At 36.9% G+C, this 17,467-nt stretch overlaps 1 protein-coding gene across 4 annotated transcripts in view; it reads left to right on the forward strand.

Annotated features, from left to right (window-relative positions):
- LOC143887206 (CBS domain protein with a domain protein (DUF21)) overlaps nt 1-17,467 on the forward strand; it is a 34,321-nt gene that overhangs the window by 6,759 nt on the left and 10,095 nt on the right. For all 4 annotated transcript variants that reach the window (XM_077391315.1, XM_077391312.1, XM_077391313.1 and 1 more), the window contains 5 exons: nt 2,502-2,575; nt 11,361-11,542; nt 11,752-11,936; nt 13,233-13,279; nt 13,360-13,624. In XM_077391315.1, the coding sequence (XP_077247430.1) occupies nt 2,502-2,575; nt 11,361-11,542; nt 11,752-11,936; nt 13,233-13,279; nt 13,360-13,624 (753 nt within the window). The remainder of the gene's footprint in view (nt 1-2,501; nt 2,576-11,360; nt 11,543-11,751; nt 11,937-13,232; nt 13,280-13,359; nt 13,625-17,467) is intronic.

The raw sequence follows: 17,467 nt of genomic DNA on the forward strand, positions 1-17,467 counted from the left end.
TACCCTAATTTATGTATTATACTCATAAGCGAACACAATAAGATTCTTGACAACATTCTCCCTCAAAATCTCAGTGATCTTGGCATGCACCTTCAACTTAGCAATACTCTGACGTCAAGTCAATGTAGCGAGCAGTGCATGGAGTCCAATACAATTTCTTCCTCTTCTCCATTAATTTCTTCTTTGTACTAGCATATCTAGAGTTGTTATCAATAATAACCTCTAACACTTTTTCCTCTCAAACCTCCTCAATTATATCATCAATAAGCATTGATAACATGTCGCCATCCTTTATGGAATCAGATGCATTAACTGACCTAAGAAATTATTTTCCCTGCCGTACTATTTACAAAAAAGAAGAAGAAAAGAACACATGTTCTTCCCATTGGTCTACGCATATGACATATTAATGCTTTTCTAACTTCATACTTGAGGGTCCATGTCCCCATCCCATGCATAAAAGGGAGCTTAAAGCCAACCCCAAATGCCCCAATTGCCTCACACATAGGCGCAAAATATGGGCTATTCATAACATTAAAAGAAAGAGTATTTCATAGACAAATCACCCTATCTTTCTACAAACTTAATTTCCTTCTTCCTTCCACCTAGTGTTATAGTTTTTCAAGCCTTGACTGTGTCAAAATGATCAAAGAGACCTCTCATCCTAGGTGATTGAACAGCACCACAATCAATGGGACTCCCACTATTTATGCCTCCACTACTTGAAGTATCAAAAGTATTTGGGCTCCCAATCCCTTCCAATGTCCTCAAGAAGATCATTTTTTCAAATTATTTTATATTTAAAATCATTCAAAATATTTTTGCATGCTTATTAAACTTCCACTGGGCACTTATTGCATGGTTTTATTGGTGTGTCCTCTCCAATTGATGTGTGAGGTGGTTAATGCATCCAGTGGATCTTTGATCAGAAAATATACAAAAGATATAACCCCTAGGTTATCCCCCCACTTATTCTTTTGCATGCTTCCATGCAAAATCTTTGTTCTTACCTATCTTACACCTCAACAAATACAAACCGCTCAAAAAACCACAATTGGGAGGTAAAAACCTTAGGACTGGAGGTAGTAAGGGAAAACCCTACAGAAAAACCCTACGGAATTAGGGATATTTACTCACCTTTAGGAATGATCGATCATTAAAAGCACTACTATTAGCTTCATTTTGATAACAAGATTCCACTAGAAGTGATAAATCTTGATTCTATTAAGAGCTGGAGAGTAATCAAGAAAAACAAGATTTTTTTAAATAGCCTCCCTAAAACCTCAAATCTCTTGAAAATCATCAAATAGGTGATTATGAATGATGAAATGAGTTTCCTTTGCTTAATCCCTATGGATACAATCCGCATAGGCAACTAAGATCACAACGTACTCTTGTCTCCATACAAATACAATGAGATCCACTACATAATCCTCTTGTCTCCATGCAAATACAATGAGTACAAATACAATGAGATCCTTTTTACTTTGGCGAAATCCATACTTGGTAACAACTGAATTAAGTTTATTGAACCAAGCATGAGGAGACTATTCCAGACCATGTATTGCCTTTCTTAACTTACAAACCTTGCCTAACTCCCCTTGAGTAACTGACCCAAGAGTTTCCTCCATATAAACTTCTTAATGTAGGTCACCATGAAGAAAGAAGTTTTTAACATCGAGCTTCCTTAGTGTCCAATCGTTATTGGTTCCAATGGAATGAAGTTAAACAACACACCCAGCACGCATGTAAGGAAATAAAGGGAAACAACACTTTATCAATCTGTTGATCAAAACAGACTTCTCTCAATTAAAAATTGGTCATCCTGACCAACCCTGTACATAGTGAAAAAAAAAAAGCCTTTTCAGACCAAAAATTCCTCCAATTTGTGCAAAAGAAGCAAAGCTTTGGTAAGTTGTATCTGCAGGGCGCCATAAGTTGGTTATCAAAGTGACTTGCCTAACAAAGTTGGTAAAATCCACAAACAATTTAGTTTCAGTTCAAATAGTCTCAATACTACTCACTTTCTTGTATTGGAGCTTGCCTATGATCTTAAAACATCCATTTTCATGTAACATATATCTGTTGTTGGGGAAGTGATGTTGACTCTAACTTCTGGGTGTAAAAGATTTCATGGTTTACATACATTACTCCATACACCCTTGTGCATGTAGTTGAACATAGGACATCTAGTTTTAGAAAGTTTTCCCATAATTTTTATAGCTTTGCAGTCTTAGTTTGGGAGTAGGACTCTTTTTTAAGATTTAACTTTTCTCTTCTGCCGCATTATGTTATGTTTTTTTAAGCAGGGAAGTCTATTAATACCACTTCTTCAATTCAATCATTAGTCAATTAAGATTAGTTTGTTGTAGAAACTTTTTCTTTGACTATCTTCTTATTGAAGTCCCTCACCTTTCCTTTCAATGTGGCCTTTATATGACGTTTATATGTTTTTCTTCTTTCTGAAAGAATCTGTGCATTACCATTTATCTTGTTTTCAGGTTAAAGATTTAATCAGTTGCCGTCCTGAAGATGAAACCCCCATTAGAAAGGTTACTATTAGAAAATCCCCTAGGTATGGGCATTTTGAAATTAAACTGGAACTTCTCTTAAACTTGTGCTAATTTTACCGTCTTACACCTTTGGGTACTTTGTTGGCTTAGCATTCTCTTTGACAATCTCTCCTTCATAGTAAAAATCAATTAAGAGTTTCAAATAAGCACGTGCTTTTGGATATCTGTATCTTTTTCCCTCTTTTATGGTATTTGATGTAAATCTGTCATTTTGAGACTTTGACAATTTCTTATATTGTTTGACAATCCTATGGAAGTTCATACATACATACATTACATACATACATACATACATACATACATATATACGTTCCTTTATTTCTTTTTGATCCAACACATTCTTTTATTAAGCTATATATATATATATATATATATATATATATATATATATATTTTCCATTATATGTTTCACTCATTCAACAGGTGGACTTTCAAAGTTCAATTCAAATATTACTTCTCTCTTTTGTAGCTAGGCAAACTTTGAGGCTTTTTTTTGGTAGATAACCTTTAGGCTATAATTCTGTTATATTGCAGATGACATACAATGCACATATAAATATATCATCCCAACCTTTGAGGCTTTTTTTGGCAGATAACCTTTGAGGCAGTGAATTCCTTGAGAGCAAGGAATTTATTTATTTATTTTTTGAATGGTGAGATCAAGGAGGAAAATAAGGACCAAGATTAATCGTGAGTTTCCTTTTGGTTATATCTGTAATGCCTTTAGGACAATTTGCTCTTTAATTATATAAACGGATAAATTCTTTAGTGGTAAAATTATTTTCAATGGAATAAAACTTACAAAAATAAGTGGCGGAGTCGCATTCTAGCTGGGTTTGATATATCGTGGGTCTTTCCTGCTAAACTCTTGGAAGTGTTGGAGAGTTGGTATGGAGTTCCTTGGAAGATAAAAGGGAAGATCTTATGGAATTTATCCTTCCTTGCCCCCATCTGGATTTTATGGAAAGAGTGTAATGCTAGGGTATTTAAAGGTTATTCCAAGGGGCCGCAATTTATTTACAATAAGGTCATTGCTTCCGTTATCTCTTTTGCGAGAACTTTTCCTTGCTTTAGATTTGTCTCAGCCTATGATCTTTGGTTTGGTTGGAAGGAGATATGTCGTGATTTTGAATGGGAGTCTAGAATAGTTCAAGATTGGGAGCCTTCGCCGGCCAGATTTCTCAAGCTGAACTTTGATGGTTCCAGTTTGGGAAATCCGGGCCCTTTTGGTATAGCAGGAGTGCTTAAAGATGATCATGGTTCAGCTGTGTGGGATTTTTCAGGTCCCATTGGTTAGGTAGATGCGAGTGAGGCTGAAGTGCGAGCTGTTCATCATGGTATTAAATTGCTTGAGAATATTGACCTTGAGAAAGTGGTGGTAGAAGGAGACTCGCTTAGTGTGATTAGATGGTTGAAGGAGTCATGTTCACATCCTTGGCGGTTTGCATCTTTATTTGACGAGATCCAGGATAGTGGCGTAGCCCAAAAACCAAGATCAAACAAAAACCAAGAAAGAACAAGTAACAAGAAGAACTCGTACGAAAATCTCACGTATGCCGTGAAGATAAAATTTTATTCAATCTCAAAAACTCTCTCAACTCCAATCTTACATCTCCTTTATTACATTTCGAAAAGATTTCCAAGATCTAAAAAGTTAGCTAACATTATATTTGCATATCTACCTAAAGTTTCCCTAGGCTAAAAACTAGCTACAGATAAGAGAAGCAACTATAGCCTATCAAAGGAGATCTGAATCTGAGGAAGTCAGTGAAGCAGAAATGAGATGGGACAACTGTCTAGTTGGCTTTTTTCTTGGAAGAAGGCTCTACTACTTAGCCCTGAGGGATCATCTAGCTCGAAAATGGAGATTAAAAGGAGATCTGAATCTTTACGCCATGAACAATGGATTCTTCCCTTTCAAATTCACAAATCCTGATGATTGTGCCCAGGTCTTAGAAGCCCCAACTCATTCCTACGGAGGTAGGCCGCTTATTCTCTGGAAATGGTCAAAAGAGATGCCTTTTGAAAAACCAAATTTAAAATCCATCCCAGTCTGGATAAGATTACCCGGGCTTCATCTTAAATTCTGGACTCAGAGGATTCTCAGCAAAATAGCAAGTGGAATCGGAACCCCCCTTTATATGGATAGCCAAACGGCGGAGGCCACAAGATTAAACTACGCCCGTATGTGTGTTGAGGTTGAAGCTGGATCTCCTTTGCCTGTTTCAATTCCCATCTGAACCTCTTTTGATATTACTCACCAGCCTATAGAATATGATTGAAAACCAATGTCCTGTAGCCTTTGCCAAACCTTCAGTCATACCCAAAAAACTTGCCCCCAACAATCCAACAAGGAGAAAGAAACACAAGGAAAAAAAATTTGGAAACCAATTCAAAAGGAATCCCACACTAAAGATCTGGACCAAAACGTGGAAGAACCTGCTCAGGTATCCCCAAAAGCCCCCGCGAAAGCATCTCAGATTGAATCCACTTCCACGAAGCCTTTTACTACCATCAACTCATTCTCTATTCTCCAATCTGTAGAGGATGAAGAGGGCAATGACGAGAGAAATAATGAAGAAAGAGAGGATGAGCCTCATGAAATAAAAGAAAGATCTGATGAAGAGGACAGTGATGAGAGGAAAAATGAAGAAAAAGAGGATAAGCCTCGTGAAATAAAAGAAAGATTTGACAAAAAACAGAATGAAGAAATCCAACCCTCGGGTTACTCCTCGCCCACAGAAGAAAGTGATGCTCCTCAAAAGGCCCATCAAAAGGCTCAAATTTCAGGGGAGATCCCTCTAGATCCATTGTACTTAGATGACTTCTCCTTTAACCAGTTCCTATATAAAAAATTAGATGATGCCACCTTCATGACTGATGCTCTGAAGAAGCTCAAATCAATGATCTCAGAATGCCACTTTGAGGGTCTCACAATCCATACCAAAACGGTGCTTCTACGAGGAGTTGAGGAGGAGCTAGCAAGAGATACTCACGACGAAAGCACGTCCTGCCAACAAGGGATAACTTCAAATCCTGAAAAGGAAAATTTTTTCATTGAGAAGAAGGATAAAGAGGCTACCCAAGTGATCCCAGAAGCTGAACCAAATGAAACATGGCAGGAAGTTCATAAGAAAAGTTGGCCAAAACGCTCTCAAAGAGCCCAACATATCCCATCCAAATTAGCCGATTATGTAATTCAGAAGTATTGAGCATCTTGATCTCTTAGGCTTAGTGTCTGCTGTCTCATATGTGTGTTGAGCTTTGGTTCATCCCTTCCTTGCATTTCCCAAGTTAGGGTATGCTTTGTGCTTTCCTTGTATCATCTCTATTTTGAAATAAATCGGTAGGGGCTCCCGCAAAACCCCAGCTTACCCATTAAAAAAAAATAATCTAGGAAATAAACTAAATAAGAAAATGATAACCCAATTTTAAGAATCAAAATATTAAGAGAATAGGAAATTGCATTTTTCCAAATCTTCAAGTTTGCATGATCTTGCAAGTTTCCCATAACACACTTTTCCACTATCCCAGTTATGTAAACTTGCAAGTTTCCACCAAGATTAGGTCCTTATTCATGGAAACTTTCCGTATTTTCCACTTGTGAAACTTCCACTTGTGAAGCTTCCCAAAATAGCCATTCTCAAAATTTCCTGCTAATTTTTGTATTGCATCCCTGGTGAGAAGAATTTGCCCTCGAATTCGATACATCATCCTCAGACAAATCTTCTTCGCTTCCCCGTTTCCACCATACAATCTTGTAGGGATTTCGATGATCTGTGAAGTTAATATGTAACGTGGTCGAGGTAGACTCCGATTGGATGTTCTCACAACTGTTGTGGTAAACTATGTCAGCCACGGTACATGTAGTATGGAAAATAATATTTTTGAGCCAACCATTTGAATTGTCTTGAGGTAAAACCATTGCCTTTTGAGTGACCAAGGCTTCCCCAACGTCGCCAAGTAGTTCTAATATTTTATCCTCATCCTCGTACTCATCATAAATGGGTTGTAGTTCCACTATATCATCTTCATCCTCGTACTCATCATAGATGGGTTCATCTTGACCTTCCATGTCTATATCAATAACCAACTGCTTGCCTTCTCGATTCTGTAGAGTTTGATAAAGAAACTGAAGACATCTAGAAGGGAGGAAGGCTTCCTTCATTTTCTTCTTCATCTTTTCCCAAGTATTGATTTTGGATTTTCCACGACGAGATCGTGTCACTTCCAATTGTGTCCACCATGCCGAGGCTCGTCCCCTCAGCTTCAAAGCCACAAGTTGGACTTGCTTGTGGTTTGGAACCCCTTTGAACTCAAATATTCTTTCCACCGTGCGTAACCAATCCAAGAACTCTTTCGCGGACAATCCACCATGGAACTCGGGCATCTCTATTTTCAGTCCAGATTCCCAACTACGGTTGTCTCTTTCACGTGGGTTCACTGGAGCCTCCATTTGCACCTTGTCATGGAAAGGGTTCAGTCGGGTATCATCTTCCTCTTCGGTTTTCTCATCTTGGCCAGAGTTTCCAAGTGAAGAATCCGGGCCGTCAAGTCTTCGACTTGTCTTCGAAGCTTGGCAAGTTCGTCTTGTGTTTGAATCTTCGCCATCGGAACGATGCGAGCGCCTCTTCTATTCGGTGGCATATCGATCCGTTGCCAATCGTAGGAACGAAGCCGCTCTGATACCAATCTCGCGCAGCCCAAAAACCAAGATCAAACAAAAACCAAGAAAGAACAAGTAACAAGAAGAACTTGTACGAAAATCTCACGTATGCCGTGAAGATAAAATTTTATTCAATCTCAAAAACTCCCTCAACTCCAATCTTACATCTCTTTTATTACATTTCGAAAAGATTTCTGAAATTCTGAAGGACAACACACAAGAGTAAGGAGACCACACAATGATTTATAGTGGTTCGGTCACAACTTGACCTACTCCACTACCCAAGTACTTGGTCTTTCCTTGGGATTTTCTCCACTACGGTGAAACTCCTCAACGCCGCCTCACAAAGCGTATACAACAATCACCACCTCAACAAGGGGACACACCCTTGGATACAAACCACCTCCGAGGACGTTCTTCTTCGTTGCACCACCGCCTTGAAGAAAGAAACTCCTCTTTGCAACTCCAAATACAAATAAGGAAAGAAGAAAAGGAATGTAAAGCTCTCAAGCCTCTTTAAGGCATATACAATTCTCAAGCTCACAATAAACTCTCAAGGATTGAAACTAAAGGCTTAGGGAAGTACCTCTTGACAAGTAATGGATGCAAGTTTTTGAATGTTCGAGAGGAAGAGGAAGAATCCTTTTGATTTTCAAAGAAGAGAGCACAAGGTTTGATAAATGTTCAAAAGGTGTAAAATAGGATTTTTGATGAAGTATAAATACCCATGGATGATTTTGAAACCCTCAATGGCAAATCCGTAATAAAACTGGGTAGGTGGGGTAGGTACACCTACCACTGTCACATTCAAACGGCTCTATCGCCAGACCGTCGCGGTCGACCGGGCCACGACGGTCGCCCGCCCATATCGGGAGCCCTTCTTTATTTTTAAAACTTTAAACCGCCATGGTCGACCGGGGTCGCCGCGGTCGCCCGCCGACGACAACCTGTTTGAAAACTTTTTCGCGCAAAAACATTGCCGTGGTCGACCGACCTATGGCGGTCGCTCGCCCTGGGCTAATTTAAGATTTGAAAGTTTTGGCTCGAAAACATTCCGAGGTCGACCGGGGGTGTCAAGGTCGTCCGCTGAGACCAACCTGGATGATTTCTCAATTCTCATAATTGAGAAATCATTCCGCGGTCGACCGGATTGGCCCGGTTGACCGGCCCGATAAATTTCTAGATGTCCTGGAATTCCAGGTTCCATCCTGCGGTCGCCCGGCCTAGCCCGATCGACCGGCCCTACTTTAAATCTTGTTTTTAAAATATTTGTGCAAGGGACTTTGGGCCTTTGTCTTTGGGCTTTAAACATGTGTTTTCAAATACATTAATGCACTTACAAAAATAGTTTTAAAGATGATTTGAAAACATCAAAACATGCAAACATTAAATGCCAAGAGTACTCCTATGCATTCTAAACATATGAACCTTGAGTCTTCTTGATCTTCAATCTTCTTGGGTGCTTGCATGAGGTTTTGTTTGTCTTGAGATAGTCTTCAAACATGTTCTTGCACTTGTGGTTCCCTTGATTCCCAATACACCATACGGCTTGAAGGATAACCACCAAGACTTGATTTTTCTCCAAGACTAGCCCTTGTTCTTCTTGCTCCAAGTGTTGATATGAATGAAACAAGTCTTAATCACAACACTAGAGCAACCATTAGCAAACTGCCATCAATTTGGGTTTGTTGATCATCAAAACAAGAGAGGGAGTACCCTTGGACTTACAATTTCCAAGATCTAAAAAGTAGCTAACATTATATTTGCATATCTACCTAAAATACTAAAGTTTCCTTAGGCTAAAAACTAGCTACAGATAAGAAAAGCAACTATAGGCTATCAAATCTAGGAAACAAACTAAATAAGAAAATGATAACCCAACTTTAAGAATCAAAATATTAAGAGAATAGGAAATTACATTTTTCCAAATCTTCAAGTTTGCATGATCTTGCAAGTTTCCATAACACACGTTTCCAGTATCTCGGTCATGTAAACTTGCAAGTTTCCACCAAGATTAGGTCCTTATTCATGGAAACTTTCCGTATTTTCCACTTGTGAAACTTCCACTTGTGAAGCTTCCCAAAATAGCCATCCTCAAAATTTCCTGCTAATTTTTGGATTGCATTAGATAGAGTGGCATGCACCAATTTATCATTTTGCCATGTCCGCAGATTGGCTAATTCGATAGCTGACTCTCTTGCTAGAGTAGGGGTGTCGAGGGCAAAGGTGGAGTTGTTTGTTCATCTTCCTCCATGAATCCTATTTCTGTCGTTTTCTTATGTATCTCTTTTGGCACTAGAAGTTTTTCTTCTTCTTTTTATGTTTCTTTTTGTCCTTGTTCTCTTGTAACACCTCAGTCTTTTTTAATGAAATTTATTCTTACCATTCAAAAAAAAAATAAAAAAAATAGAACTTACAAAAGTTATAGTTTAGTTACACCGTTCTTCAATATGCCTTCTTCATCCAGGGATGTGAACATCTAGTAGTTAGTCACTGGCTTGTTTTTGAAGTCATCAGAACATGCAAATTCAAATTCTGCTTCAGTGGAATCAAAGCTCAGGTCTAATGATGAAATGGTGTAAACACAAGGAACAAGAGATGGAAGCAGAAGAAATCAAATGGATGAACAACTCTTCTTAATTTTCTTTTTTTCCTAAACATTTGAAGTTTTTGGACAGAAAATGAGGTATAGAAGGGTGCAATGGATAGGGATTTACAAGCATAGTTGGAAATTGGTGGAATCAAGGTTTTAAATTTCGGTTTTGGTCAGCATGGAAACTGAACCATTTCGGTTTCAATTGCAAATTTAAGTGGAAATCTTGTAAAATCACGGAAACGTATGGAAATATGTAAATGATAAAATTTTAAGATGAAACTTTGGAAAATGCTAGAATAAGCACAAATACATATTAAAAACCATCACATCAGCAAGAAATCCATCTATAATGGTTTAATCACACCAAACACCTTGTGACATGTGTTGTTGCACATGGAAGGAACAAGAAAGTCAGTAAATAAGTACAATGTAATGGAGTATAAGAAAGTACAATGACCAGTCGTCCCTTCAAGGACCCCAAGTTTATGTAAGGACGACATAGAGTTATGAATTGGTATTGGTCCCATGCTGATCTGACATCCAATGCGTTAGATATGATTACTTTGGTGTGCAGTCCAATGATGTTGTCTACCAAATATCATTATCTATATTAATGAAATGAAATGTAAAGTAAAGTAACATAAAAAAAAACATTTCTCCTTTTTTTTTTGCTTAGTTAGAGACTCATAATTTGTATGATGCATAGGCTTTGAAATTTGAAATTCCCGTGAATTCACATTGAAATGAAAAGTGGTCCCACATTCGATTCAGCTAGGATGAGCCCAAAAGGCATGTTAAAATGTGTTTCTTCGATTTGCAAGGTTTTTTTTTCCCCGATTTATAGCAAATTAGAGCAGATTTTTTTTTTTTTTTGAGATTTTTTTTTTCTATATTGTAAATCGGAACATCTTTCCATTTTTTTGTCAGTTCGACCATTTCGGTCAAATTTTGGTAATTTCGATCAAATTTTGATCGAAATTTCATCGGAAATAATGAAGTCAAAATGAATCCATTGAGATTTCATTTCGGTGGGGATGAAACGGAAACTTTTCGGTCATTTAGTGTCGGTTTCGGTGGAAATTTAAAACTATGGGTGGAATCATGAGGTGGGTATTTGAGAAGAGAAGACATTTTAAAGGTTTTATAATATGGATTTGGATGGAGTGAGATTTCATCAGCACAGAACCTGGTGAAGTTTGTCGGGCTTCAAATTTTTTTGGGAGGAATATGTTTTGTTAATTTTCTGCATGTTAACTGTGTAAAATTTGACATTAACAATATCTTACTTCTTGGTTGGGTGGATTATTGAGTATATATACAGATGCACACACAAATACATAAATACATGCACATTCGTGCATGCATATTCTACGGTTCAAAAATAACTCTCAACAACTTAAGTAACTTTATTAGCATTCTCTGCATTCATGTGGATAGCAATAACTGTATGGATGTGAATACGTTTTCTCTTCTGTAACAAGTTTACTTGGAATATTGTTTGTTAACTAGTACTGTTGGGTACCAGGGTCCCCGATTGTTTGCCACTTTATGATATACTGAATGAGTTCCAGAAGGGTCATAGTCATATGGCTGTGGTTGTGAAGCATGCGAATGATGTTGGGGCAACCATGGAAAATGTAAAAGACAATGGAAGTATGTTAGAAAAGAGGACGAACCGGAATGGAAAACACAAACATGCAGAAAAAGGTATTGATGAATGCTGATAACAATTTTGATGACCAGATAACTAACACAAAAATAATTTGAAACATGATTGATATATTGGTTGCCTTTTTCTGTCTAATGCACCAAACATTTGGGTTATTTACTGTTCTGATCTCTGTATGACAATTGATGAGTATATATAAAAATGTGCAATTTGTGGGCTCTAAAACAGAAATCACATAACTTGGCAGGAGAGGGTACTCAATTAGCTCTGGATGAGAATCTGAATATTGTTACAAATGGTTCCTCTGTGCTTAAGGAGCGAGGAGTGAATGAATGTATTCTTGATGTTACTGCGGATTCTTTTCCAAACTATTCATTAGGGGAGGTCATTGGAATCATAACAATGGAAGATGTTATGGAAGAATTGCTACAGGTTGGATTTTTTTTACTAGTTTTAAGTTTTTTAGAGTGCTTCGGTTTATATTGGTTTATGTGCCATATTTCTAGCTTCATTCATATTAATTCTTCTATATATCTGTCTCTGTTCTTTTTTTTTTGCTTGTGAACATTATACTCACCCATTGTACCTTTTCTCTTGAAAAGATTTTCTACATTTGATTTATGCCAAAGTTCTCAAGATACTCTGGTAAGATTTTGTGTCAGGTGCTTAAATCCTTGTGGGCCTGTTTTATTTTTTATTTTTTATTTTTTCACAAGTAAAAAAAAAACTAATGTTAACATTTATTTGTACACAGACAAATATTCTTTCACAGGACCGTTTGGTCCATCATATTTATGAATGTGCTTTGCATTTATACATGAATTTAAAAGACAATGCCAGATTAACTGGCTGATTTTTCTTTTCTTCTTGACATGGTCCTTCCATAGTGGTTATGTTCCATGCTTGAATTTCTTTCATGTGTTAATACATTGAGGCATTGATTATTGATCATAAAAAGTGGAGAAGGATTTGGATTATATTACAAAGTGAATCATACAACTTCCTTTGGATATATGCATTATGTAACGATAAACATGCTTCGTATTTATACATGAATTTAAAGTTGTTTCTAGTTACCCCTTTTCTCTTCTCAGGTTCCATCTACTTTTTTCTGTTTCTTTGCCCTTGGGACCAAAGCTTGCATAAAACATAAAAATGCACAAACATAAATATGTCTGAATTATTTACTCTCAGAAATTATGATCTCCAAATAATAGAGTAATTTTTTGCAATTTTATTTTTGGTGGGTACTTCGAGAATTATTAGTTTATTACCAAATTTGTTGTTAGAAAGTTCTTACTCATGATAATGGATTTTCTTGTTCCGCGATATGTGGCGTGGTAAGGAATATCACTTGATTATGGCTTAACACTTAGAAATACCTTCAAAGTATGTCTGACCCTTGACATCCAGATGTGGTAGATGCCACATTGGTGCTTGTGATTTTATCTCTCAGCTTTTTGAATCAAAGTTATTTTTGCTGGTCTTATATGTAACTATATATACATGCATGCAAATGTGTGCGTACTTATGTATATTCATGATTGCTATTATCCAAATTGATTTCTTGAATTCTAAATGAGGCCCTTGATGGATCCATTTTTCATAAGAGTTGATGCTTGTAAGCCATCTACTCATTTATGTAAGATACACGGATTATAATTTGTATGTGTGTCAATTATCTCTTGTGAAATGACCTGATACTTTTGTTTGGGATTGTATTTGAAGGAAGACATACTGGATGAAACTGATGTGTATGTGGATGCCTACAACAGGTAAGTGACAACTATTTCATTTCTTAGTTTCTTCTTAAGTTAGGTTTTAAGGATTTGCATGTACCCCTGAATTTTCCCAGGATAAGGATAAATATGATATCCCCAAGCACAAGAAGAATGTTAGCAAGGTCTCCTGCTGCATCTGTTTCTTATTTTCAACGGAGAACTCCAATGGCGTCTCCACTTTCCTCATATCATCATACTCCTATATTGCGGTCACCGATTTCCCCATATATTCAAGTGCTAGGTCCGACGCCAACTCTATCTAGCTCTCCAGGAAAATCTTTACCAAATTCCCCAGCGGGGCTCACAGGTCCTGGTCACACCTCACCAGCCTCCCATCGAGTAAGTGAAACATACAACCCATTTATTGATGTATACCATTAGTGCATCATGAGATAGATCTGATGGTCAATGCTTCTAAAGACTTCATTCCCTTTTTTAAAAAAAAATTCTGACTTTGTTTTTCTTTGAGACAATCCATAGTGTGGCAAGAGATTGATATTTTAGACTACTTGTGAAATATATTGTAGGTCAATATACTTCAAGACATTGAACTTCTTGGGTCCCTCTATAGTGGGGATATCATTGATGTTTATGATTATTTATATTGAATAAAAAAAAAACTGTCTTTGATTTTGCCTCTGTATGTGAAAACTTTGGCTATCTGTCATTGGACCTTTTATTTTTCAAGAAGCTTTTCCCAAACGAGAGGATTCTGTTTTGAACATCATCATGATTAGACTGTCTCTCCCTCACAACATACAAACATTTGCTTTTCAATCTAAATAGGTGTTTAACCAAATTTCAGATATAAATTGGTTATCCAAGGACTCATTTAATTTACATTGCGCTAACAGGTAATTTCGTTTCATTATGATTTTATCTGTAGATCTTTTTAGTTAAAAATAAGTGTCAAAATTTTCAGATCTATGTATCCATTCATTTTTGTTGGTGTTGCATTTTTCTAATTGGGATAAAATGTTTATACATTTTGCTTTGGTAAAGATGAAGCAAAAAATTAAGAAAATGTATGAAGTAATTTTGCTTTACAGTTCATAAGGAAACCTGAAGGATTTTCTCTAAACCCTTAATACATGATGAAATCAGCAAAAAGATCATTAGAATACAGTGATTACACCACTATAACTTGACTTGATATTGTTTGCCCAGTGAGTATTGTTAGTCAGTTCATGCATGCTATAGAACACCTCACTTCGAACTTGTTTATAGGATCCTATATTATTTCAAGACTGCACTTGGGTGATGTATTTTGTAATAGAGGGTTATTTTGATGCAAATTGGGCTGGTTCACATACTGATGGCTGATCCTCTAATGTATTGTACTCTTATTGGAGTGAATCTTGTTACTTGGAAAAGAAATAAATTATAATCCCTATTAGTGAGTATCATGTTTCCCCCCCTTTCTGGTCTCTTTTATTTGCAATTATAACTTGAATAGAGTCTCCCAATTGTTATTTTAAATTTATTATTAATTCCATCATTTAAGTTAAATCTAGTTGGGTTTTATGATGTTCTATCTCTCTCTCTCTCTCTCTCTCAATATATATATATATATATATATATATATATATATATATATATATATATATATATATCATGTGTCTCATCTCATGGCATTGGACCCCCTTATCCGTATCAGTGTCCTACATTCTGAAAAATGCCGAGCTGTATATCCCTCCTTGTGTCCGTATCCGTGTTTGGGTATCGTAGCTTTAGACACAACCATTACCGGCATTTGCATTTTCCTCTTAAATCCTGGAAAATCAAAAAAGCAAAAGACAGATGCTCCTTTAACAACAAAGTTAACCATCTCATTATGGGTTATGTCACTATAGAGATTGACAGCTTTATTAGTTAAGCTCTGATATTGGTGTTCATTTAGAGACCTCAATAACATTATTTTTAGCAAGAGTACCATTCAAATCATGTCAAAGTTTGTTAATTTTGAATGTGTATTTTTTTGGGTTGCTTTATTTTATTTTTATTTTGAGAGATGTAGTAAGGGCAAATATGTACTTTTGTGTCCATGGGCATGTTGGTCTTTTTGCCTAGCTTGCACATGTGTGAGCCACACATGTTTGCTCAATCTTTTCCCACTACCTCCTATTTCAAATTCAAACCTTACTTGGAACTCCAAACCCACCCACCACTTCCCTAAGCATTAAAGACTCCACTTTCCCATACCCACTACCACTTACTTAAGCTATTTTCTCTTTACTTTCCATTGACTAAGTCTATTCTCATAACTTCACTTTTGTAGAGATTCTCGACTAGCAAGACCTCCATTGAAGCTTTCTTCTTGAAGCTTTCCTCTTGAAGCTTTCTTCTTTTTATTGTTCTTTATCTTGTAGTGTTGTTCTTTCTATCATATGTTGAAGCACATCTCTTTTTGGGCATTGTTCTTCTTCTACTTTGGGTTATTGATCTTGGGCTAGTGTAAACTTTGGTTTCACTGTTTGAGAAGAGGATTTTCCAGTGTTGTTAAAGCAATCTTTCTCTATATGGTATCAGAGCAACAAGAGTGGTAGTTGGTGTTAGTCTAAATTTCCTTGGTGAAGAAGTTCAATCGGTGCTTTGAAGATGGATATGAGTGGAAGAGTTAGTGGACTCGGTATTGAGTTACTAAATCAATCAAATTACAAGATATGGAGAACATGTATGGAGTCTTATCTTGTGGGAGAAGATTTATGGGAGGTTGTTTGTGGAAATGCCGTTGTAGCTCCAGAAGATACACAAGAAAATGGCGATGTGTTGAAGGCGTTGAGGATGAAGAATGCTAAGGCCAAATTTCTTTTGAAGAGGTCTATTTCACATGACTTGTTTGAGCACATCATTGGGTGTAAATCGGCGAGTGAGATTTGGACTACCCTTGATGGATTGCTTAACAAGAAAAATATGGCTCATCTACAAATGTTGGAGAATGAGTTGACAAATACTACACAAGGTAGTCTCTCTATTTCTCAATTCTTTTTGAAGATTAAGAATCTTTGTTTGGAGATTTCTCTATTTGATCCAGAAGAGCCTATTTCGAAGGCACGAATGAAGCGGACATATTATTCGTGGGATGAAGAGAGAGTATATTCCTTATGTTATATCAATTCAAGGATGGGATCGACAACTATCTTTGGTGGAGTTTGAAAATCTTCTTGCTTCACAAGAGTCTTTAGCTAGACAAATGACGGGTTGTTCAATATCCGGGAGTGAAGGAGAAGTATTGTTTTCAAGCAACAAGAAGCCCTTCAACAAATATAAAGAGAAGAATTTTTTTTCAAGTAAAGGTGGAGATGAAGGAGGATCATCTATTATGGGTAATGAAAACCGAAAAGGGTATCAAGTGTTACCGATGAGGTAAACTTAGGCATATACAAAAGAATTGTCGTGTGAAATTGAAGGATAGCAATGTAGCGGAAAAAGTTGATGATCCAAAACATGAAGAAGGTCGGGGTACATGTTTCGTGGCGTAAACTACTACGGTGGGTGCTTTAGCATCCATCAATTTTGAGGATGATTGGATTGTCGATTCCGGTTGCGGGCATCATCTTACCGGCGACGAATCTAAGTTCTCAAAGGTTCAAAAATATGAAGGCAACGATGCTATTATCACGGCGGACAACACTATACATCCGGTAGAGAAAGAAGGGGTCATTACCATTGTTGGAGCGAATGAGGATCCTATTACACTTAAGAGTGTGTTTCATGTTTCCGGCATGAAGAAGAATCTTTTCTCAGTGGCAAATGCGGTTAATGCGGGAAATTATGTTTTGTTCGGGTCTAAAGAGGTGAAATTTTTTCGGAATATTTCAAGCTTGAAGGCAGATGTTGTCTACACCGGCAAGAGAGTTAAAGATTTGTTTGTTTTATCGGCTTCAACCTTATATGTTGATAAAATGAGTACAAATGATGGTGTTTCAATTTGGCATGCTAGATTGGGTCATATTAGCATAGATAAATTGAAGGTCATGGTGATAAAGAATCTAGGGCCTGTTCAGTTGCGTGCAGGAAATGGAAAGGAAAAGGAAATGATGTGGCAGAAGGAAACGGAAAGGAAAAGAAATTGCTAAGAAAGCAGTAAGAGTGCGCATTCAGTTGCCAGGAAACGGAAAAGAAACAGTAAAGAAACAACAGAAATGTGCATTCAGTTGCCAGGGAAACGGAAAAGAAACA

Source organism: Tasmannia lanceolata, unplaced genomic scaffold, assembly GCF_043159265.1.
Source record: "Tasmannia lanceolata isolate RefF3 unplaced genomic scaffold, GAP_Taslan_0.1 ptg000012l, whole genome shotgun sequence".
NCBI lineage: Eukaryota > Viridiplantae > Streptophyta > Magnoliopsida > Canellales > Winteraceae > Tasmannia > Tasmannia lanceolata.